Here is a 23,848-nt window from a genome sequence, read left to right on the forward strand (position 1 = left end):
AGAGACCAAACGGAGCGACTGGCCTCATGCATGTCATGGTTTTACAGCTAAGCTGAGACATCTGCTTGGATTAAACCTCTTCCATCTGCTGTCCTCCGGTCCACTGTCGAGCCGCTAGGTCACTAAAAGCACGCCAGAGCCAATCTGGTGGAAGAAACATGTCAACTCATACGAATACATTCAGGGATTTGTGTTTACGTCTTTATCGTTTATTCAAACCCGTAAACATGGAAATCTAACGCTCTTTCTAGGCCGCTAATCAAAACTCGCGATCCTTTTGAAGAAAAGGTCAGATATCCTCGCTTGCACTGAAGCTTTTGATTACCGGAACGTCTTGGAATCATGTTGGAAAACACGATCTTGAGGTTTTTACGCTTTAATTGGGGGGAAGAAGAAGATAAGGCCTCGACGTTAGCCTTGTACTAGATAGCTCGTCTTAGTCACATGACCTCGTAGCCCACACATGCTCGTAATCTGTTTATGCAGCGCCTGACCCGTCCTCCCCCTCTCTTCTGCCCTCCCATCCCGTCTGCCTTTCAGCTGATGATGCATGTGGCAGAATAGGCTTGGGGAGCATTGCTATAGCAACCGCAAACAGAAAGGCACTTCAGAGCAATCTCGGAGAGGAAATGTGACCTAGGCCATTACACATCTACAAGCCTCACAAGACAGCAGGATCACTTCTAAAGGTAAGCAGATCGAGCAAACGAGGAAGAAATAAAGAAGGGAATGGGGAAGGAGTGGGTGGATCGGCGTAGAGGAAGACAATATTGAGAAAAACGCAAGACTAATGAATTCAGCATGTTTTGAGAAGTCAAACTTCGTATTCTGAGAACCACCGGCAGTGATTTAGATTAATGTTAATGGTAACAGGTGAGCATCGAGCACATTATTTGTCAGTGCAGCGTTAATGCCAAAATAATATCTTCTTGATGGATCAAATCGTGCATTTACTGCTTTGGTCAAATTCTAAGTAGTAAAAGGCTATTGTCGTCAAATGAATGTACCTGAAAATCTTGAACATATTGTGAAATTGCACTTTAATTCTGATCTGGTCCCTCATTTGAGGCAGCTTTATGGTCGGCATACGGTTTTGTTTACAACTGGCTGCTGGCTTGCTGTAAATGGACAAACAATGAGACATTTCTCAAAAGATATGTTTTATATATATGTTTCAGTCATACAGTTTTTGATCATCATTTAAATTTTTAGGGTCAACAACTTATTTTACCTGCTCTTTATTATATATATCACATTAATTAGGTTATTTCCTTGAGTCATTCTCTACTATGGTCATGAAAAAAACAAAAAATAATATATATATATATATATATATATATATATATATATATATATATATATATATATATATATATATATATATATATATATATATATATATGTGTGTTAAAAGCGCTATATAAATAAAATGATTGATTGATTGATTGTTTGATATATATATATATATATATATATAATTTGTAAGTAAAACAATGATTGTTAGATTATATTTTACAATAGACTTTTCTGCGTTTATGCTATGTGATGGGTAGTTTTAGAATTGTGAGATAAATGCATATCATATGCACTCAAAAACAGCTTACTTTATGCACGCATGTGTCATATATCCACAAAAATCAATTTTTTGTATAAATACCACCAGTTTTAGTTTTTGTTCAGCGTACTATTTATGCACATTTTCATGAGACTGGGCTGAAAATTTACTAGCAACTGGTTTAGAATAAAAATAAAGAAAATCTTAAACTTGTGCGTGTGCAGCATATGGTTAAATGCAACTAACTATGTAAAGCGAAAACAAACTTTTTATCTGTATTATATTATGTAATATTTTTTTTATCACATTAACACTTTTGGATAGTGTTAGATCATATATAGCTGGTAATAACACATTTCCGTGTTTGAATCTAAGGACATATGTTTCCTGTTGTTTAATAAACCCTTATTTAGTATGTTTGGTCCAAATATGGGTCAGCGTCCTTCACAGATTCGCATCAGAACAGATTTTGTGTTGGAAATGAGCCGAGAGCTCAGTGCTGTGATGTCTGTCAGGTGTTAAAGAGCATCTGTGCTTTGAGGTTTAGGCTTGGTAACATTCATCCACAACAATATGATACTGCAAATTAATAGGCTGCAGCCTTAAAGGGATAGTCCCGAAACAGACAGTTCTTTTTGTCACTCACCCTCATCTCATTCCAAACTTGTACAACACATTGTAGGAGATTTTTAACAACAGTTTGGTTCTTCTACGGCATTGTTGTGAGTGAATGTTGGTAACCATTTCAAGTTCCACTGGATCCGTCAAGTACTTAAATACCATGGAAGTCAACAGGACCCGAAACTGTTGGCAGATGATCATAGAATTTGACACTTTATTCCACTTTATGTCAAATTCTGAGGTTAAACGAATAAGAAAAGGCAGTCCCACTATATTAAGTGTCTCTAATACCCGTGTACTTACATAGTAACTAGATGTATATGTAGTATGCAACCAAGCACACAATGGTACCTAGTATCTATAGCTCTAATTTTTGTGTAACTGTATAATTACATTTTGTAAGAATATGCATAAGGGGCACAACAATAATCACCCAGGGGGTGAAGATAGATAGGTTTAGGGGTGGATATGGCGTCCAGGGGGTGGAAACAGGTTAGGGCTAGGTTTAGGGTTATGCAAAGTTGGTGCACCACTGTAATACCACTGTACTTACATGGCAACTCCTCAGGAACTGTCTACTGTAAGTGTAACATTCTGGACACCAACCACAATTTATATTATACGGGCCACTTCTGTGTAAACTTCACTTCAAGTGTTCACTTCATTTTTACTTTCATTACCAAAAAGCGTTGCTACCAGTTTTCTGTTACGCATTTGTACTTCCACATACCATTCTGATGGTTGTTACTTGTGTGTAGTTACGCAAACATCAGAGCTGTAGATAGTATGTACTCTAAACTGTGGTTACATACTATGTACACATCTAGTTACTAAGTACACGGGTATTAGGGACACTTAATATAAAGTGGGACAGAAAAGGCATTAAATCTGGCTCGCTTTGTTGGGGACACCTAACTTCTAGTGATTTAACGTCGAACTGATTACAGAGACCGTCTCTGCATTTAATAACAAATTGGTCACATCCCTGTCATTGTACTCTTCTACATTATACTGTACTGTGCTTTGATGCAACCTGTGTTGTTAAAAGCTATATAAATAAAAATGATTGATCGATTGATTGATTAATCTCCAAAAAATCGAATCTCAGGATCCGTCATCCATTACCACCCCGACGTTTCTCTAAACAGCTTTTCATGGTGTGTATGCATGACAGCCTTGACTGCATCTCTCGCAGGTAAGACTGAAGGTGACAGCGGCGAACATGTCGTGGTTCAGCTGGAACGAGCCGTACTGCCGGAGCTCCCGACGTGAGCCGTCTGAAGTGGTGACGGACACCCTGATGCTGGAGCTGAGCTGGCAGATGAAGGAGGCCGAGAGACAGCAGCGGGAGCGAGACAATGAGTACCGGCGGCTGAAGAGCGGCGTGGACTACAGCTGGCTCGTGAGCACGCCACGCAGCTCTTATGACATCAGCCAAGGAGAGAGACTCGGCCTTGAGGACCTGTGCAGCAAAGTACCACCATCATACTGCGGATCCGTAATACAGAGGTGAGGCGGTAAAGGTCGAGGGGGAGATTTGTTGTGTGCTCCTCTTCGCACGTTTTGTTTTCAGCGTGAGGATGTTTGTCATCAGGGGTTCAGGAGAGGCCGATCTGGGTAATTCGTCTGCTAAGCCGTCTTTGTGATGTCACTACCAAGAAACGGCCATGTTTTTTTTTCTCTTGGTGAGCTAAGCAGCTCTAACCTGCTGAAGTGATAATTGTAAATCGCACAGAGGCCTCACGGGATGCGCACCTGACAGATTCAGATGAGCCCCAACAGACGGTGTTCGCTTTTGTTAAGATAGCAACTGCATAGCAACTGATTTTTCATTCAATTCCCCTCATAATAACCAACACCCGTGACTTAAAGGGACAGTTCACTCATAAATGATACATTTCTGTCATCACATACTCACCCTCACGTTGCTTCAAAACTACAAAAAAAAAAATTATCTTGTGGAACATAAAAGAAGATCATTTGGGATGATTTTTTCACTGATAATGGTTGGTTACCAACATATTTACATAAATAAATTAGTTTTCTTTAGAAGAAAAAAAAGATATAAATATTTGTACACTCTCAGAAATAAAGGTACAAAAGCTGTCACTTTTTCAAAAGGTACACTTTTGTACCTATTAGGTTCAAATATGTACACTTTAAGTACTAATATGTACCTTTAAGGTACAAAAATGGACCTTTTTAAAAGGTACCACCCCAGTGACAGCTTTTGTACCTTTATTTCTGAGAGCGTTTGGAAGCTTGTTTCTGCCACTGAATAAAAACCAAAAAAAGTAATTGTGACTTTTATCGTCACCACTCTAACTTTTTTTCTCACAATTGCAAGTTTACTTAGTTATTAGATGAAAAGTTCTAATAACTTTTTAAAAACAGTTTTATCCAGTGGTGAAAATGGGCTTCTATATATTCGTAATGATATGATGGTAAGTAAATAATCCCATAAAAAATTGGGTGAACTGTTATTATTTACTCATGCTGTTATTTTTTATCTTATGGAAAGCACACACACACAGACAGACACAATGGCATTATATTATGTGGTCGCTGAACTTAAGATTTTGGTGCATGTTTCACAGGGGAAAAAGAAACGATGCAAATTGAGTAAATCGATTTTTTTAATAAAGTTCTTACACCTTTGTCAGAGAGAATCTTTGAAAGATGAGAAGGAGGATCTAGTCCTTCCCATGAGGACTAGGTGAAAAAGTGAGAATTTTCAGAGGATTGTATTGATTAAACAAAGAAGTAGAAGGACCGTTAAGAAAACTCTGATTCATTGATTTAAGTGAAAAGATAAGGACCCAGCTTGGTAACCTATTTTAAGACTCCCTAAGAACATCTTAGTCTGTGGAGCAAGAGCGCACAGGTCCTGAGAGGCTGCTTTTACTCTGATGAGTCGAGTGCTTATGTTCTGCTCTCATCCGGACCACGGGCGATAATTCACCCAGGAAAGAGAGGATTATGTTTCCGCACTGATTTTGTCTGAAAATAGCTGTTGAATGCTGCATACTAGGTGTTATAAAACATTAGCAATTAGCAATTAGCTATTAGCCTACACGTAACAATTTTTTTCACGTTGTAAAATTTTTCTGAGGAAAGATGCAGTGGTAAATTATAGTCACTATACTTAAGTAAACTTATATAAATAACCTCAGTTCTTCATATGAAATGAGGAATAACACTTACTTGTGTTTAATTGCAACTTTGCCTTTCAATATCACTTAAAATCTCACAATTGTGACTGTTTCTTGGTTATCTGTGGCTTTATATTTCAATGTGACTTTAAATCTGTGACTGTTGCTTGTACTTCTGACTTTATACCTTATAACGTGCCTTTATATCTCCCAGGTGGGACTTTATGGCCTGGTTTCACAGACAGGGCTTAGACTAAGCCAAGATTAGGCCATAGTTCAATTAGGACTTAACTGATTTTTATAAACGTTCCTTAGAAAAAACATTAGTGGTGTGAATTATGAGAAGAAATATAGGCACAGATATATTTTAAGATCAGTCAGAGTAAGTTTCTTTCAGGTGAAACAGCTCAGACTTAGACTTTAGTCTAGCATTAGGCTTAAGCCTTGCCTTGGTAAGCTCTCAGGGTCGCTTTAAATCTCTCAAGTGTGTAACAGTTTCTTGTAACAGTGTCTTTGCATCTCACAGTTGCAACTTTATTTCCCTCAGCATGACTTTAAATCTTACAAGGGCAACTTTGTTTCTTTGTAATATTGACATTTTATCTCTCATTGTAAATTTAAATATTGCAATTGTGACAATAACTCTCAGAGTGACTTAGTTGCAAGGGTGATTTTATTTCTTGCAACTGCAACTTTATTTTCAGTTGCGACTTTAAAACTCACAGTTGTGAATGTTTCTTTTAATTACAACTTTATACGTCACACTTGTGACATTATTTTTATGTTAAATCTGAGTGTGAAATCAGTTGATATAAAAATTAAAAAATGTTGATTTTATATTTCACAATGTGTCTTTATATCATGCTGTAGACTTCATATTTTCCATTTGTGACTATATAAAGGGTGACTTGTAATTGAGACTTAATATCTTGCAGCGGCATCTTTATGTACTTCAATGTAACTTTAATTCTGACTTTATACCATTATATCTCTCAGTGTGACTTTTTAAATCTGACTTCATGTATCAGTATGACCTTAAATCCTGTTTTGTGTAATTCTGACTTCATTTCTCACATGCCTTTATATCTCTAAATGTAAATTTAAATTACACTGTTACTTATATAACTCAGAATATGTTACTTTATGAGTTACAGTTGTGAATTTGTATGTTCGTAATGTTACTTTGTCTTATTTTAAACGCATTTACCTTTTATGTTTTATGTTTAAACAGGCTTCCATGTGACCCTCGTCTTCATAATTTTAAGCTCATAAGCATAATATTTATTAAACCAGGCTTTATAGAATCCCTGATAGCACATATCCATCTCATTGAATACACAGTTTTTGCTTGTGTGAAATATTTTTCAAATCAGATGTCAAATTATTAAAATGTATGTAAAACTAAATCTTACAGACGTCTCTGATGTTTCTACACAGCAGATGCTTTCTAGAAGTGCTATATTTTTGCAGTTTAGTTACGATGTACGCCTTTTTTCCATTTTTATGTCATACAATACAACTAATAAATGAAACTCGAATGCTCCTCAGATGAAAGCGTTATTCATACACTCTCTCCTCTCTCCTCAGGTTTCGGCAGGTGCTGATGGAGAACGAGCCTGAGGTGCAGGAGGTTTCCGGACTCTTCCGCTCTGTTCTCGTGGACACACTCGAGCGCGTTCACGAGGAGCAGGAGGCCCAGCGTCTGAACCACCAGTGGAACAACAGACGCTCCATAAGCCTGTCGCTGATGAGCTTCAAGTCTCGCGTGCGGATCAACCCTTTCGGCAGCACCTTGGGACTGAAATCAAACAGCTACGGCTCGGAGGAAGATGGAGTAGACGTCAAGACTGTGTGCGGGGATGTCGAGAAAGGCCTCGGTCAGACGACGGAGAAAGCGCAGCGCGTGTGGAGCATGCCAGAGTTTCGGCACAAGGGAATCAATGGGAAAGCTTGAGCGCCCGGGAGCGGGATTCAGCCGGATCCGGTCCAGTCAACGACTGTCTGATATTCCCAGCATCGCCTTCGATGTCAGTGTATTTATATTTCCAAAAGTACGGAGGGAAGAGGTAGGCCTGTGCTGATGTTGGGAATAAAACTTAAGCTAAACCTCAAAAGTCAATAAAAACGCTACAAAGACTACAATTCATAAAGCCACGCTTTTCATTTTTGACTGAATGTGCATATATGCAGTAAAGCCAGATATTTGCCTGATCACTTAATATCAGATTCGGTTTGTACGAGTTATTCTGAAATAATACAGTTGCTGTGAACTTTGTAAAAAAACGACCCTTCTGTTTTACATTGAATATAATAAAAAAATAGGCTATAATATTCAAGTGCAGGTCAACTCTTCAGCTTTTCAGAGCAGGTGGTGCTGTATATGGTGTGGAAATGTTCAGATGCTTGTGACTGGTAGATTTTTACTTATTTATTTATTGCTTGTTGTATGGCAGGTTTGTTACGGATGTGCAAACGTATAAGTGGTCGCGAAAAATATTTAATTTTAATTACTTCGTCAACCGAGTTACAATCAGCGTAACTAGAATGTAAATGTACGAAACCAATAAAGGTTTTAATTTCATTGTGCTGAAAAAAAAAATAAAGAATCATGCACTTTTGCTTCTAGAGTTTGTGCTTCTGAATATGCACCTTACATTTTATTGCCTCTTTGTTTTCCGAAACCCATTTCTGAAAAAAAAAAGCCATTATACCTTTCGCGTTCTTTCTAAAGAGTAAAAGCCCGACCTTTCCTTTTTCATAATAATGTTCCATGCAAAAACTGCAACTTGGAGTTTTTAAGATTTGAGTTAAGGTCTATGATTATGCATTTAGAGCGAGCGTCGCTTCTCTAAAGTTTCTTATAGTTAGTAGAATATCTAATGTTGACTATCCGAATAAAGCGTAACCCCAATTTCAAATTATTGTTCATGATGTATGTGGTGTCAAAGCCTTTTTGAGACACTATAAAATAAAGGACACAAACAGGAAATTTATTTAACAGTATTGTCATCGGTATGGGCAGATGCATGGGACTCACAAAGGCAGATCATAAGCTTTCAACTACCTGCTAATGGCGCCTCTGCATTTGGCTCAGCACGGAAACACAGCAATGATCATCGGATAACAAGAAATACACCACTGGAACAACACAACTACAATGTTGTTTTAAATTGTTTTTGAGATATACAAGCTTCACGACTCTCCCCGGTCACAGACTGCACACGCATGATTCACATCCTTCCGAACAATCCCGCTCAGATCTGGACTGATTCTGTTTATCATGCACTTGAGGTCCGCATTTGAAAAAATACAAGTATACTTGTGTATTTTACAATTTCAGTAACATGTAAACAATGTTACGTCCAAGCTACAATTCCCATAGGGTACAGTTCATGAGACATGAAATAAGTATTTGGGGACAAATTCTGGAATTTAAAAATGGTAAGGAGCTATCGACATATAACGTCAGGCAACAACATTAATAGTTGAAGATGGTCTTTCCCTGAGTGGCGGTCAGGCGAATAAAAAAAAAAAAAAAAAAAAAAAAAAAGATGTCTGGTTCTGCATTTCCAGGTCTGGATTGAATCAGAAAGTGGAGTTTAAGAACTCTAGTAGTTCTGCTCTGTTTTTGTCCCTCTGTTTAAGAAAAAAAAAAAGTAAGTCAATAAAAAATCTGTGCAAAACTATTAACACGACTATAGTTAATCTGGTTTACACTCTAGCATTATTTTCACCGGCCATCATAACTATATAAAAGCATCCAATGAAAATATCCATTTCATGCTTTTATAAAAAATGTCTTTTATTTAGTGTATTTATGTGCCCAAATGAAAAACTCACCTGCTTGTCCTTCTTTGATTTTTTCACTTTCATTTTAATCTTTTTCCCTGAAATCATACTGTACTTGCCAGTTTTCTTCTTTTCCTTAAGATACTGGAGATGGAAGAAATGTATTCAGCTTTGCAATAATTAAAAAAAAATAAAAGCAAAGGGACTACAACACAAAAAAGAAATGTTGAGTTGAATAAAGTACCTTTGAAATTTGAACAGGTCCAGAGCTGTCGTCCTGCGCTTTGTGCCCCTTTTCCTTCTTCCGTTTACGTGTCTTCTCTTTTTTCCCTTTCTACAATAATAATAATAATAATAGTAGTAAAAGCAGGTAAGTGATCATTTATTCCAAAACAAAATTTAATTAATCAACATCAAACAGCTCCTTTCTTAATGGAAGGGTTCAGTCAAAAATGTATTTATTTATTTTTATTTTTAGTTTGACAGTCCTTGGTCACTAACTGACATTGCAGGTTAAGGGCTAAGTAAAATTATATAATAAAACATTTGTTTTTGTGTCATAAAGGGAAAAAAAATTATGTACAGGTTTGTAACAACGTGAGTGAATAATTAATTTTTTTTGTGAGATCTAACTCTGACAAGTACACAATTGATCAAATAAAGCAACAGCCAGGTACCTTTTTGCCATGTTTATCTTTCCGTTTTTTCGAAGATTTTCTTCGCTTTTTGCAAGAATCTAGCAACGGAAGCACAGAAAACATCTGCTATACCACAAGTCTTTATTTATTACAATTTCCCTCTTCCTGTTAATGAAGTATGTGATGCTTTACACGTACAAAAAGTAATGAGTAAATCATGCAGCATTCAATTAATGATTTTTATTTAACTTGCCTGAGCTACTGGAGCTGGAGTTACTATGTGACGATGAACTGCTGGATGAAGACCGTGAAGAAGAGGAGGAGGAAGAGGAGGAGGAAGAAGATGAAGAACTGGAAGATGATGAGGACGATCTGCTTCGGCTCCTTGCCCGTTTCCTGTTTTCCCTTCCTGTCCATGTACACAAAAGCAAAGTCAGAGTTTAGTGATCGTGTTCTCCGCAGTTCCTTTCCGAACACTGAACAGCTGTCTGGAGAAACTCACCTCCGCTGTGAGAACTACTTCTGCTTTTTGTACTCGACTCGCTTCTCTCCACGGTGTCCACTTTGGCAGACTGAAAAATAACAAATAAACCCCTCAGCATCCAGATCCTTTCAAACGTCCCAAACACGGACTGCGTTCTCCATAAGAATCATAGGCGCGAATCGCAGGTTCAAAGCTCTACATGATGCTAAAAAAAGGCTGTCAAGGTAAGTCATGGACCGAAATTAAACGGAATGTAGTCATTCTACAGCCAACTACTCATTTACTTCACAAATACGTTACACTTTTATCCATATACAACTAAAGTTTGTAGACATCAACCAAACAATTGCAGTTTCATCTGAAGGTTTAGCGAGAACGTTGATTTTAATGTAAGCAGTTCAACACTTTACCATGTTTAAACTGTGGTCCTTGCGACCACAACACAAAAAAACGTCAAATTCAGAGGATTAGCCCGATATAAATATAATCCGTGCTGCAAGTAAACTGCGTGTAATATGAATGACGCTTTTTCATTTCTGTGATCAGTGCGTGTGAATCAATAAGATAAACACCACTGCGCGGCCATCTTGTTTACGTCATCCAAACAAACCATATTATCCGGGTACTGTTTAGCGGCGCAGGCGCGTGACCGGCGCGCGCGGATAAAAGTCCTCATTTATGTACAGTGTATATTGAATGAAAAACCAAAACGTTAAAATGCGGTTCATGAAGGTTTGGGCTCTGGTCAGTCACACGCCCCCTGGGGAAGTTTTAAAGCTTCTTGTGTCCAATACGTACACGGGAAATTATCTACAACCTTTTACATCTTATTTACTGAAATGCTAAATGTGAATAGACATTTTCTTCAGGTGAGACACGTGTTATGTCTATACGAAAAAATACTTTGTTTATGTTTTTCTTTTTTACCACAATATAAACTAATATGTGTTTCCTGTGTTTCTTCAAAAATGACTGATTCATTTAATTTAATTTATTTTAATTTAAATGGTGTGTAAGGCAACCTCTTAGGAAAACGTTATGGGGTTTTAAATCAAAATATGACTTTCTTTTACGAAACAGGAAGTTGATTTCATACATATGAGCACACCGGGAGTAAAAACGTGTTTATTATGCATTTTGAGAGACATAACAAATGGATAGGGAAAGAAATTATATTTCAGTATTCTGTGAAAAACATTAAAATCTTGTCAGTTATTACTCCCGCTATTACACTTCTTTTTTCATCTTATGTTGCCCCAAAAACGCATTAATATGTAAATATTTAGAAATATATTTAGTTTATTGACACGTAGTAGATAATAAAAAAAAACCCTGTTAATGACCATTTAACACATATTTTGCGGAAAAACAGCATACCCAAAACAGAGTATATCCAATAATTCTGTTATAACATTGTTGAAAATCATCTTTATATAAAATTCGGTACGAAAAAACAATCTCGAAATCTATGCATTGGTGATTTTGAAAAAATAATGCTTTTGCCCGTGCATGTTCGTTCATGTTTTTTTTTCATTTTTTTTTTTTAAAGAAAATCAGTTATCCATGTCCTCAAACGAAGACACTTTGTTCTTAATGCATAAAAACCAAAAAACTTTTTTTTAAATGTAACACAATGCAATGGAAAATATTTCCTCTGTAATACACGACTTTTCCAACAGAGTGCGCCCACGACTAAATGATAAATGACAGTCCCCGAAAGTGAAGTCGACAATGTGGGTCCATTTCAATTAACCATTTCAGAATTGTGTTATTTTAGTTTTATCTCATGTAGCAATTTTTTTTTACGTATATTCCAGTAAAGACAAGCTTAAAAAGTGCATAAATATTATTTGTTATAATCAGATGTCAAATATGGCACGTCAAATAAAACGCGTGGCCCAAAACTGTAAAAACAATCATTTAAAACCTGATTATACACACAAATCACAGATTATCAAAACAGCCTAAAGTACAATCAGTATAACAAAACAGAACGCGGATCAGCTGTGTTTTTTTATAAATGACAGTAAAAGTTTAATACATTCACAGACTTTTCAAATACAATTAAGTGAGGTTTGGGAGTGAGGCATACGGGAACACATACATACAGAGACACACGTATATTGAATCAGTAAGTCAGCTTGCGGTAGGACTGTGCAAGGATTATATCCTCTTTATCATAAAAAAACAACATGGCATTTAGTAGTCTTACGAACTGCAAGCAGTGACAATCTGATCACGTCTGCTTACTTGTACTGTGAGCTAAATGAACTTTTATAAAAGGCTATCGAGTTTTACAAGTATCCTGTTAAACAGTAGAAGTTTCAAAATGTACAGCGGCCCCCGAAAGGCATTTGGACATCAACAGATTATTCATTTCTTAGTCATTTATGTCATTGCTTTTGATCGGTTGGTCCCAGGGTCCAGGTTTCACCTCAAGTTGTCACAAGTAACAACACCTGAAGATAATCGTAGAAACTATGAACATGTTGCACTAATATTATCCTAACAAACTGGAAAAGTGTGCTTTTTTTAATGCATGCCAATATTTACTTTTTCATATTTTATTTAATATTTAAATGTAACTTTATCTGTAGGTTTTAAATACTTTTTGGGGTCGCTGTACTTGCATAGTTTATATTACAATTGTGTGAAAATGCCAAACTCAGCAATATATCTGTTAGCTCTTTAGGATATGATAGCTTAAAATATGTCATATATCATCGCATAAAGGGGTTGTTACCGATCACATAAGCAACTATAATTGTTGCAAGAAAGTTGAAGGATCACTCTTTTGGGTGTTCTTTTAACAAATACATTAATATAGCAATGGTCAAAATCACTATTACTGATAAAAGTTGGGTCTGTACTAAATAATAATAATAAAAAAGCTGGTAACACTTTTATTTTACGGTTACGCCCATTAGTTGCTTATTAGCATGCATATTACTAGAACATATGTATTAGTGCTAATTAAGCACATATGAATTCTTATTCTACATCCCTAATCCTACCCATTACCTAATCTTAACTACCTTACTAACTACTAATAAGCAGCAAATGAAGAATTTACTGAGGGAAAAGTCTTGGTTAATAGTCAACAAGTGTTACCTTTTCTGCCAAAAAAAGCTTATTCGGACTAAAATGAACTACTTTAATAACGGATACTTAAGCAAAAGGTTTCTTTTTGGCTCAGATTTTTGGCACATTACAGTGAGCAACTATTCAGTTGTGTGCAGTTCAGCAGACGACACTAACTGACCTACACTTTGAGTTAGCTTAGCAATGCTTTGGTGATTACTTTTAACCATCTTACGTTTCATTATGTATGAGATGCTGCTTATCAGTGTCATAATATGAGTTTTTCCAAATTTAGCTACTTGTAAAACATAAATGTAAGAAAAAAAAAAATAGGTGACATCTCCTAGTACTTATGATGAGTTCGCTGTTGAGGATTTTAGTGAATGGAGATGCTGATGTTGAAAAGCCCCTGAGTTGCTTATTGGACCGGGAATCCTGTTTTGTGAAGGGAGCTGGTTTTGAGCAGAGCTTCAAGCCTCTGTTTTGTGAGTCAAACGCTCTTCATGTTCCTCCTCTTCCTCAGGTACCTGCATCGAAAGCATCCACAATTATCAAACTTGTCATCTTCAAGACATTTGAATTACAAAATAGCGTTAACATATATGAATCTTTTTCACGTACCTCCCAGAAGATTGAGTCATCGTAGCAGTTCTGATCAGGTGGCTGCCCCAAGAATGGAATCTTCAGAACCAGACCTGGAGAAGAAAATATAATTCTGTATTATTATTATTATTAATATTATTATTATTATTATTATATAGTTCTTACAAATACATGAATTCATGTTGGTTTTATATGGTTTTATATATATATATATATATATATATATATTTATATCTATGTGTGTGTATTAGTGCTTTCAAATTATTGATTGCATCCAAAATAACATATTATTATGTTTGTGATATATACATTTTTAATAAATAAATTTTAAAAATATATTTTTTGCATCTATATGTAATTCATATTACGTATGAATATATTTAATGTACAAACAATTATTATTTTTTGTAAATAGTTGCATGCATGTATGGGTTTTTATATATAAATAACAAATATACAACTTTTATTTTGGATTCCATTAATCGTGATTAATCATTTGACAGCACTAGTATATATATAATTCTATGAATAATGTACATTATGTGAATATAAATAATTACATGTAAATTCACGTGATTAGTTTCAAAATATATACTGCATGTGTTTGTCTTTATATATACATAATAAAAATGCACAGGACACACACATATGTTTATATAAGGAAAACCTTTATTTTAGATGAGATTAATTGTGATTAATCATTGCCTAGCACTAATTTATATTTTAAAATATCTTGTAGGTTTTATGGTCCTTGTATTAACACCTACCTGTGATCAGCCCTCCCACCAAAGCGAACCCCAGAGATGATGCCAAGCCACATGCCTGATAGGTTGCTGTAACACTAGGATAAATAAGCACAAAAATATTAAACCCATTTGTTGCCATACTGATAAACAGCAGTTTAAAGAACTGCCACTTACTTTTCTTTCTTTCCTAGTGCTGCTGCCACAATGCCAGCGAGGCCTCCTAGGATGCCTGGCATGCCGTGAAGGTTATGCACACCACAGGTGTCTTGGATTCCAAGTTTAGAGGCAAGGATAGGCTGAGGAGACCAAAAAAAACTGATTAATATTTGATTGTTTTTGATTATATTCTATTATAGCCACTGGTATGGGAAAGAAATTCATACAGTTAGGAATTTAAATCCAAGGGTGGAGATAATGCCTGCAGTGATTCCGATCAACATTGCTCCAAACGGCTGGATGTTCATGTCAGCGCAGGTACCCACAGCAACACCTCCAGCCAGCGTGGCGTTCTGAATGTGAACCTGTGCCACAAACACAATAGGTGGAGTCAGAAGTGTCATGGACTGCTAAAACGTGGTACAAAAGGCCAGGATGACCCACCATGTCAAGTTTCCCCTTCTTCTCCACCAGACTGGAGGTAGCGTAGGCAGCGAGAGCGCAAGCAGCCAGAGAGAAATAGGTGTTGATAACAGCTCTTAGCTGAGCGTCACCAGGTTCAGCAATCGCAGAATTAAAGCTGGGCCAGAACATCCACAGGTAGACTGTGCCTGCAGACAGAGGAAGAGTGGAACGGTGAGGTACCAGCAGAAGAGCTGTCAAAAAACCCTGAATTTCGAATATTGGTTGAAAACATCTAAACATCTAAAATATTCATTTTAACGGAAGTTCAACTTTCACAAATAAGGACTGCATGTTAAGTTTTTTAATTAAGAACGTAGCCTACTCTTTGTGATTTTTTTTTTTTTTGTGATTGCTTTAATAAACTATACGTAATTGTTTAAGCAACTTTATTAATTGCATATGGTTTATAAACATTATTTTGAACATTATACACTTTTTTCAAAGAAACTTTTTATTTTATTACGCTTTGAAGAAACATGCATAATATTTTGAGAAGCCAAAAATAATTTCTCCCTTACATAAATTATGCCCTTTAAATTCAAATATATTTAAATATTTAAGTAGAAAATTCTAATTAATTTTTCAGTAATTTTGTCACCAGACACAATACATACAAATAGTACTCTAACCTACTAAACTGTGTATTAATCCCTCACAGCCTCATTTTACTCCATTTACCTAATTTTCCAGTTGACTTGCATGTAGAATATTATTAAAAATCTTGCCTAAAGCCCTGTTGAAAAAACACCATATGCTGGTTAGGTATGTTTAGCTAAAAAAACATAAACAACATCCTCCTTACCTGGTTTGAGCTGGTCTTGAGGAGCAGCTAGTTGCTCAAGACCAGCTCATAACCAGCTAAGGAGGATCTTAACCCAGCTCAGACAAACTAGCTTCAAAACATCCAGCATATCTTTTTCAACAGGGACATGCAAACATTATATATTGATGCTCCAAGAGAAATTGGTGGGCTTGTAAGCAGATCTCACAGAGGCAAAGTTTCAGTTTCATAGCTGACTGAAAGGTCTACACACATACCGATCATTGCAAACAAGTCTGAGTGGTAGACTGAGCCTTCATTCTCGTGGCCGTTCCGAAGCCCCGGGCGGTAGAGAACACGAGCGACTGCTAATCCAAAGTAAGCACCAAAAGCATGGATGGTCATGGATGCACCAACATCAGAAACCTGTTAAGAGACGAGAATGTTTATGTTTAAGAGTCAATCAAGATAACATTAATATTAGTAATAATAAGTGTATTTTTTATCCGTTATAATTCAGACACAATAGATTGCTTTGTACGCTGTGTTTTAGTTGCTATTGGTAAACTGGGTGTGTTCATTAAATGTATCCTGCCAACTTTAGGAAGGAGATAGAAAATTGTCCAAACTGCCTTTCCTTCGTCTTTGACCCAGCTTCCTTTAGTAATAAAAGGAGTTCCTTGCTGGAGCTTAGCATGAGATTTCATGAGGCTCTTCTACCAATATCAAGGAACCTCAGCCTAATTAAAAGTAAAATCATTAGAGTATTAGTAGACTGTCTGCCTAATATATTCTAACACTTTATTTTGATGGGTCCACAATATACTACATGTTGACTATCAGAAACTTTGCAAGTATATGTGAACTTATTCTACTAACCCTAAACCTACCCTAACAGTCTTCTTTGTATGACAACTAATTCTTATTAATTAGAAATTTGCAAAGTTACTTATAGTTAGAAGAATGTCTAAAGTGGGCTATCAAAATAAAGTGTAACCGTAATATTAAAATGATGCATAAAGTTTAAATGTACACTAGCATTGCAAAATCATGTTGCAAATCAAGTTATTGTTTGAATATGCATAGAAGCGTCTTCACAAAGCAAATCATCATTGCAGCACCGATCTAAGTATATAAATTATTGAGATTCTACCAACCCCAAGCACTCCCACAAGCAAATGCTCATTCATGCAGAAGACAGTGATCTCCAGAAGGGTCATGATGAGAAGCTGAACGGGGCTGGTTTTTCCCAGAACTGCTCCAAACGAGATCAGAACAGTTGCTGTACTGAAGTCAGCATTAATCATTCTGCAAAGAAGGAGATATGCAAAGTTTGATTTCTTGTTATATTCAATCAGTAATGATCTATCAATCACCACCATAAACAAAATGTTTGTTTACTTATCAATGGTGACTGCTATTTTTCCTTCATGCATATGCCAGATGTTCTGGAGGAGAAGACCCCACTGCAAGCCGAAGGCAGCCAGCAACAAGTTGATCCCCACACTGCTGAAGCCATATCTCTTCAGGAAGGTCATCAAGAAGCCAAAGCCGATGAAGATCATTACGTGTACATCCTGAAACACTGGACACGTGGATAAAGAGTTCAACAGTTGTTTTTCAACACCTGAAGCCTGAAATGAGTCTCAGCATTTTTGAACCTCAAGCTTCATGAGTTTAGTTTGAACAGGTCAGCAGTGAAAGACGCACTGTTGTGTTATATCAGTACATAACAACATAAAATTAAGTCTGTTCCTCAGACAATCATATTGTATGTCTTAAAGGGACAATTTACCCAAAAATAAAAAAATCATAGTCTACTTTCGACATTCCACTTACAGTAACTTTGAGAATTAGTAGACCGAGTGCTTAATAACTTAACAGTCCACAACATACTTTAGTATATTTATATATAACTTATTCTACTAACCCAAAACTTACCCTGACAATCTACTCTGAGAGTTACTAGACTTGTACTTGCTAATTAATAAGAATTAGTTGACATTTATTTTCATTCTCTGTCAGGTATTTCATGTGTTCTACAGGAAACAATGTTCAACAGATTACTCAAAATAATGGTGAGGAAAATATAAGTTTTATATCTATTTAATTCCTACAGAATTACCGGAACAATTCAATAAGCACTCTTTTTTTCATCGCTGTACAAAGGTCTTGTGTGCTCTTCTATTAGTCTATGAATGAACTGTTAACAAGTTTCCTCTAGTGACCCTTTTGGTGTGTGTAATTTTATTCACTTCACATGACTCTAATGAGTGTTAATCTATACTTAATTCAAGATGGGTCACATTCAGAGCAATTCAGTCTTTGCATCGGTCTAACTGGATGCATCTTGACAAACCATAAGACATGTTTATATCTTTCTCAGTTTCTGAACATGGCAACTAACCATCACGTGTGCGCAGAAATCTAGCTTAGAATACGTGCAACACACATGTAAACGGATATGTGAATGAAACTTTAAAATGTAGGATACACATGAAGACAACTTTCAAAAACCCCCAGCTATTTGCAGTGACCTGAATTAGTTTTAGTCATTAGTTTTCATGAATGATACTCGCCATTGGTGATAGAAACCATGTGAGAAACTGAATGGCTTTGATTCATGGATTAATTATCCAATTACTATTTTTTTTACACTGCTCCATTTTGAATAAACGCATGCAGAATGTTTTCCTCTCAAGATGCAGATGATTGGAAATACAAAGAAGAATAGTATTCAACAATTTTGCAGTCCTGTTCCTCATGTACGTACTGCGTACTTATTGTAGTAATTACAACAACAAAGTAATACCTAGGTGTTTACCCTGAACCTAACCCCCTAACTCATGTAGTTACCTTATATCGCCAGGACTTTCTTGGATAAGTACACATGCTGTAAAATAAAGTTCAACCACAAATTCCAAAACACGCAATAAGTGAATGTGAACGCTGATTGTCCTGAAAATACTGCTGTTACTATTGCTGGCCTTTCCCATCTTTCCTGCAGAGAGGAAATGAGTTCTAGACTGTCCAACTCAGGAAGCTACACAGTCCCTGGGCACAGAGATAGGATACCGTCCAGAACACCTTATTCATCAGCAAAGTCTACACAATACAAACCATATCATTGTGTCTGCTTAGATTATAATCAGACACATTAATGACTGTCAGGAAGCTTAAAAAGGATTTCACTGTCAGTCCCAAGAGAGACAAGTGCAACTACGAAGCGTGAACCTCCAAAAGGTGCGGCACCAGACTTTGAATCCAGACTTCCTCAGAATGCCTCCGAAAACCCTCCGCCCTTTCAGTAATCCACACAAAATCTACCAAACCCAAATAGTCATCAATCATAGTGCTCATGGTCTGACATCTGCTACGCTCATCAAGATAACCACTGACCCCTGTGAGTACTACCAGCTAAGCTCAGTGGTCAGGAACTTTGATTCAGGACTGAATTTTCTTTGCTCAACGCATATTTTTTTATAGCTGGCTATATATTTTTTATAGCTTGCTGTCTTTATAAACGATCATATCCTCATTTTATAACATAGTCCATGCTCCCAGCAGACCGTACACAAAGAACAGCTGTATGATGATACAGCAAGGAAGAGACTAAACAGGAAAGCGTCTGATAAATATGTGATGATTAAAAATCTGCACATTTCGGGCTTATCTTTCTAAAAACAAACTGAATGTCATCTATTACTGCATATTCTCAATTCACAATGGTCATTTTTGAAGTTTCTTGGAAAAAATCTCAACAATATGTCCCCAAAAAATGTGATAGAATCTAAATTTGTTTTATCATCGCAGCCCTTCCCATCCTAAAAGCTTCCCGTGGTACAACAGTAGTGTTCTTAGTCTGTCTTAAACCAGTAGTTTATGTTATTGCTACTGGTCTTTGATGGTTGTTGAGTAATAAAATCTGCTCTTGCTGAAAACCCCTTAAAAACACTTCGGTGGGCCTCTGACACCGCTGAAACAGAGGTTATCGACCCTTATCAGCCATTGCATGGCCCTGGTCTTTTCCTCTGATCTTTCTGTTGATCTTGAGCAATACGTATTTACAATGATTGGGTTGGCTAAAAGACTTTTCACATTGACTATTTAATGTATGCAAACTTTGGAAGAGCATCACAGTGGAGTCCAGATAAACTTGTCGGCTGAGTAAAGGCGCACAATCCATTTTTCCCAACTGTTGGCTGCTACAACAAACAGAATAATTTTCCCAGTGAAAGTTTTCGCATTTCCCACATGCAACAGATTTGCTGATCAAATCTCAAAGGCCCCATTTTCCTAATGGGCGGAAAGTTTCCTCTCTTCGCGAACGTTCAACGACTTAATTACATTCTGTCAGCACTAATTTAGAGAGCAGTGACATAACTTAGCTATACGTGTTTTTTTTTTGTCAAGATTAAAGTGCCGATTTTTTTTTTTTCTTTTCTTTGAAGCTTTTCTTTCTCATGTCTGGAATGCTTTGCATGTATGTGCTGAAGTGACAGATGGCCTGAATCTTTCCAGCGTGCAAACGCATATGTTTTATATTTGTCTTTCATATTCACATACTCTTTTAATTGTTTTAAAAAACATGAAGTTCACTGGGGGGCAAATCATTTGTATGCTCTATTAATTGGGTTGTCACACTGTTTGCCCAGCTCTTCAGCATATTTAAAATTCAGTTACTTAGAAAGTTGAGTGATGAAAAAAATAATTAAAGTGACTAAACTGACAGTCTGTGAACACATCTTTTATAAATCAAAGACTTATTATTCAGGATATATATATATATAAAGTATGTGAAGAGCTTATTTGCAAAAACAGATTATTAAAAAATATATTTTTTAATTATTTTATCATGTTTTTATGGTGTTTTATTGTGTTTATTAGCTGTGTTTTTAGTTATCTTTAAGCCAAATTTAAACTTAAATTCAATTCAATTAAAACTAAAATTAAAATGCACAATAAAAACATTTTATAAAATGGCGTTATTTGCTTTTGCAAATGAACGCTTCATATATATTTATATACATATATAGGCTATATATAGGTATGCATACCCGCATACTGTATTGAGATTGTTTTGAACTGCGCAAATGAACTCTTGTTTGCTAGAAGGAATTGTTTTTTTAGCATAAAGAGGGACAGTCCAGCCTCTGAAAGGCACTGTGACAACCACAAAGAAAGTTAACAAGCAAATGACTGGGCAAATGTGTTTAATGAAATTATCATTAAAGCTTAATGTACTTGTACGTGTAATTTTACGAGTCTGATTACAAATCTTAAAGGGCTAAATGGAAACTTTTAGGACACATGTGACACTGAGACTAATCTTGCATGTTCATACTCTCCACACCCCAGAGTTGATGTCAGTCCAAACCGTGACCAAGCGAGCAACCACGAGTGCAGTTCAAAGATAAAAGGAAATAAGGGTATTTACAACCAAAGCATGCTATCTCTGCAAAAGTGAAGCGAATGCAATTGAATTTTAAACCGTCTCAAAGTAAACATACAGTATATGTATAATTTGTATTAATTTGTATCATTTATAGAATAATTTTATATATGTATCTATATCTATAATATCTATAGATCTGAACTGGTGGGTCACAATCCAAAATAAACAGGGAATGTGTCCCATCTTTTTAAAAGCTGACATCAAATTATGTACATCCAGCCAGTATTTTGGTTCAAATTCAACTGTCGCACTTTATTTAAAGAACCGATTCTCGCTATTAACCAACCAACTTCTGTCCTAATGTGCTGATTATTGATAGGTAGTTGTTAAGTTTAGGTTTTGGGCGGGGTTTTGCAGGGATGCAGAATATGGTTATGCAGAATATGTGCTTCATAAGCACTGATAAACATGTTAACGAAAGGCAACTAGTAGTATGCAAATACCAACACGGACATACATACCTATAACATGAGCAAAACTATGCAAGATACACATATGACCCAGATTATATTACATAAACATTCACTTAAAATGGAACCACTTTGCGCGGTTTGTTCAACAATAATGCTTTCTGTGCAATTCTTGGCATGCAGCTGATAAAATAAAACCAATTCTGTTCAATTCAATCCAAATCGGCCAATTTGATAATAATTTATATGTAAATTAAATTATAATGTAGCCTACATTAACAATTTAAACTGAATTGGGTTAGCAGTTGATGTCCAGTGTAAGATCTGGCTCCTGAATGAGAACTAGTTGAGAACCACTGTTCTAGACGTATGACATAAATGAAAAACCCTTCAACACCTTCTTCTCTTTGTCTTTCTCCTGAGAGCGCAAGAGACTGTGGCACAGAGGGAGTATTTTTAGAGACTTGCGTGCTGAATGAACGTTAGTGAAATATTGCAGCCAAAGCCTTCGCAAAAATAAACCCCTCAGTCAGTGAACACTGATGAATGACTAGCACTTGAATGAGTGAAACTTTATAGCAAAGTTTCCTACAGTAAACATCATCCTCAAAGATGATGAACGCCTTTGCAGTTCATCCAGCAAATGCTTTATTCAGACAATGATCAAAAGCATGAAGGCGATGACAGGTTTAAAGCATTTCTGCACAGATCTCAAAACTATATCCACCTAATCCGACCCTTAACATTGTAAATAAATGCATGTGTAAAAAAAAATGCTATTTTAGATCAAATTAAAAACTATGAATTTCGTTGCACATCAAGACCTCATACGTAGATCTGACGGGGGGATACTTACTGGGATACAGGGTCATTGGGTCGCTTGAATGAGTTGTATTGGATTCTTCATTGCTCTCATGTTCTTCATCACCGGAGTCATATACCACAAGGAGAGCGTACAGGATAATGGTCACGATTTCCAGCGTTAAGGCCAGAACGGGGAACTTGAGTCTCATGTTGGTGGCATGTGCTGGCATGTTTAACAGCTTCTTTGCTCTTCTTCCTCTCTTGATTCTCCCTCTTGTCTCTATCTCTCTCACTTTTCTCACTGTCTGGGGCTTGTGGGGGGAGTCCAGAAAGAGGCATGTGGTTTTGAATTGACTGCAGGTTTTGGAAGACCAATGACAAGTGAGATCATTAAGGTTGGGAGAGTCACACCCCTTGCTGCACTGTACCCGTAAGAACGGTTTCCTCTCTCCTCCTACTTATGTAAATGGAGAACAGTGTTTTACATCAACAACATCAGTAAATTGAAGCATATATGGTTTATATGTCTCCCTAGAGAACCATAAATGTAAAAGCACTCGAAGATTAGCGACACTTTAATTATTGTTTGTATTATATGGAAATGGGTTTACGCTGTAAACATTACAATGTATTATTTTGTCACGATTACCTTCTAATTTGCCTTTATATTGTTTTTATTGTGTATTTTGGTGGCTCTTTTAGATTGAACGCTCCCTGAAGTTACAGAGCTGAGTAGTAGAGCGTGGTGCAAGCAAGGGTTGTTGTAATGTTGTGACAAACAGGGACGTATGATTTTAATTCAGATCAAAATGGTATGAAAAGAAATGGTAACATTATACAGTACTGGTGTACAAATATGCATTAACAATACTTAACTACTGCACAGATAATCCAGAGTTAACGTATAACCTATGATGAACTTAAGCTAATGAACATTCTATATGATACATAAATTAATGACATAATTGCTAAAAGTGTCATAATGCATTAATTCCCTGATAACATATTATATGGTCAAACTTTTGCTGCTATTGAGGTGGGATACTAGTAAGGTTAGGGACAGTAATTAGTATGTACACAATAAGTGCATTGTACCAAATGATTAATTCATATGTAAGTACGCAGTAGT

General features: G+C 36.3%; 3 protein-coding genes across 4 annotated transcripts; 1 reads left to right on the top strand and 2 right to left on the bottom strand.

Moving 5' to 3' along the window:
- The first annotated feature begins 519 nt into the window (after positions 1–519).
- rd3 (retinal degeneration 3, GUCY2D regulator) lies at positions 520–8,889 on the top strand. The gene is made up of 3 exons (XM_043219150.1): positions 520–689; positions 3,372–3,685; positions 6,916–8,889. The coding sequence occupies exons 2-3, from the start codon at positions 3,399–3,401 to the stop codon at positions 7,280–7,282; spliced, it is 654 nt and encodes a 217-aa protein (XP_043075085.1). The 5' UTR covers positions 520–689; positions 3,372–3,398; the 3' UTR covers positions 7,283–8,889.
- On the bottom strand, positions 8,298–12,108 carry si:ch211-22i13.2 (uncharacterized protein LOC553945 homolog). 2 transcript variants are annotated; one of them, XM_043219152.1, is made up of 7 exons: positions 10,650–12,108; positions 10,258–10,327; positions 10,009–10,164; positions 9,795–9,853; positions 9,362–9,451; positions 9,169–9,261; positions 8,298–8,964 (listed from the first exon to the last, which is right to left on the bottom strand). In XM_043219152.1, the coding sequence occupies exons 1-7, from the start codon at positions 10,650–10,652 to the stop codon at positions 8,914–8,916; spliced, it is 522 nt and encodes a 173-aa protein (XP_043075087.1). In that variant the 5' UTR covers positions 10,653–12,108; the 3' UTR covers positions 8,298–8,913. The 2 variants fall into 2 exon arrangements, with proteins under 2 accessions (XP_043075087.1, XP_043075086.1); XM_043219151.1 differs by having other exon boundaries at positions 10,258–12,108.
- A 140-nt stretch (positions 12,109–12,248) lies between these two features.
- rhag (Rh associated glycoprotein) lies at positions 12,249–23,052 on the bottom strand. Its single transcript, XM_043219149.1, has 10 exons — positions 22,772–23,052; positions 17,452–17,635; positions 17,208–17,358; positions 16,329–16,476; positions 15,270–15,436; positions 15,053–15,190; positions 14,844–14,965; positions 14,691–14,764; positions 13,942–14,015; positions 12,249–13,847 (listed from the first exon to the last, which is right to left on the bottom strand). Exons 1-10 carry the CDS (start codon positions 22,947–22,949, stop codon positions 13,791–13,793), a joined length of 1,293 nt encoding a protein of 430 aa, XP_043075084.1. The 5' UTR covers positions 22,950–23,052; the 3' UTR covers positions 12,249–13,790.
- Positions 23,053–23,848: the final 796 nt, after the last annotated feature.

The sequence above is a fragment of the Puntigrus tetrazona genome, chromosome 20 (assembly GCF_018831695.1).
Source record: "Puntigrus tetrazona isolate hp1 chromosome 20, ASM1883169v1, whole genome shotgun sequence".
Taxonomy (NCBI): domain Eukaryota; kingdom Metazoa; phylum Chordata; class Actinopteri; order Cypriniformes; family Cyprinidae; genus Puntigrus; species Puntigrus tetrazona.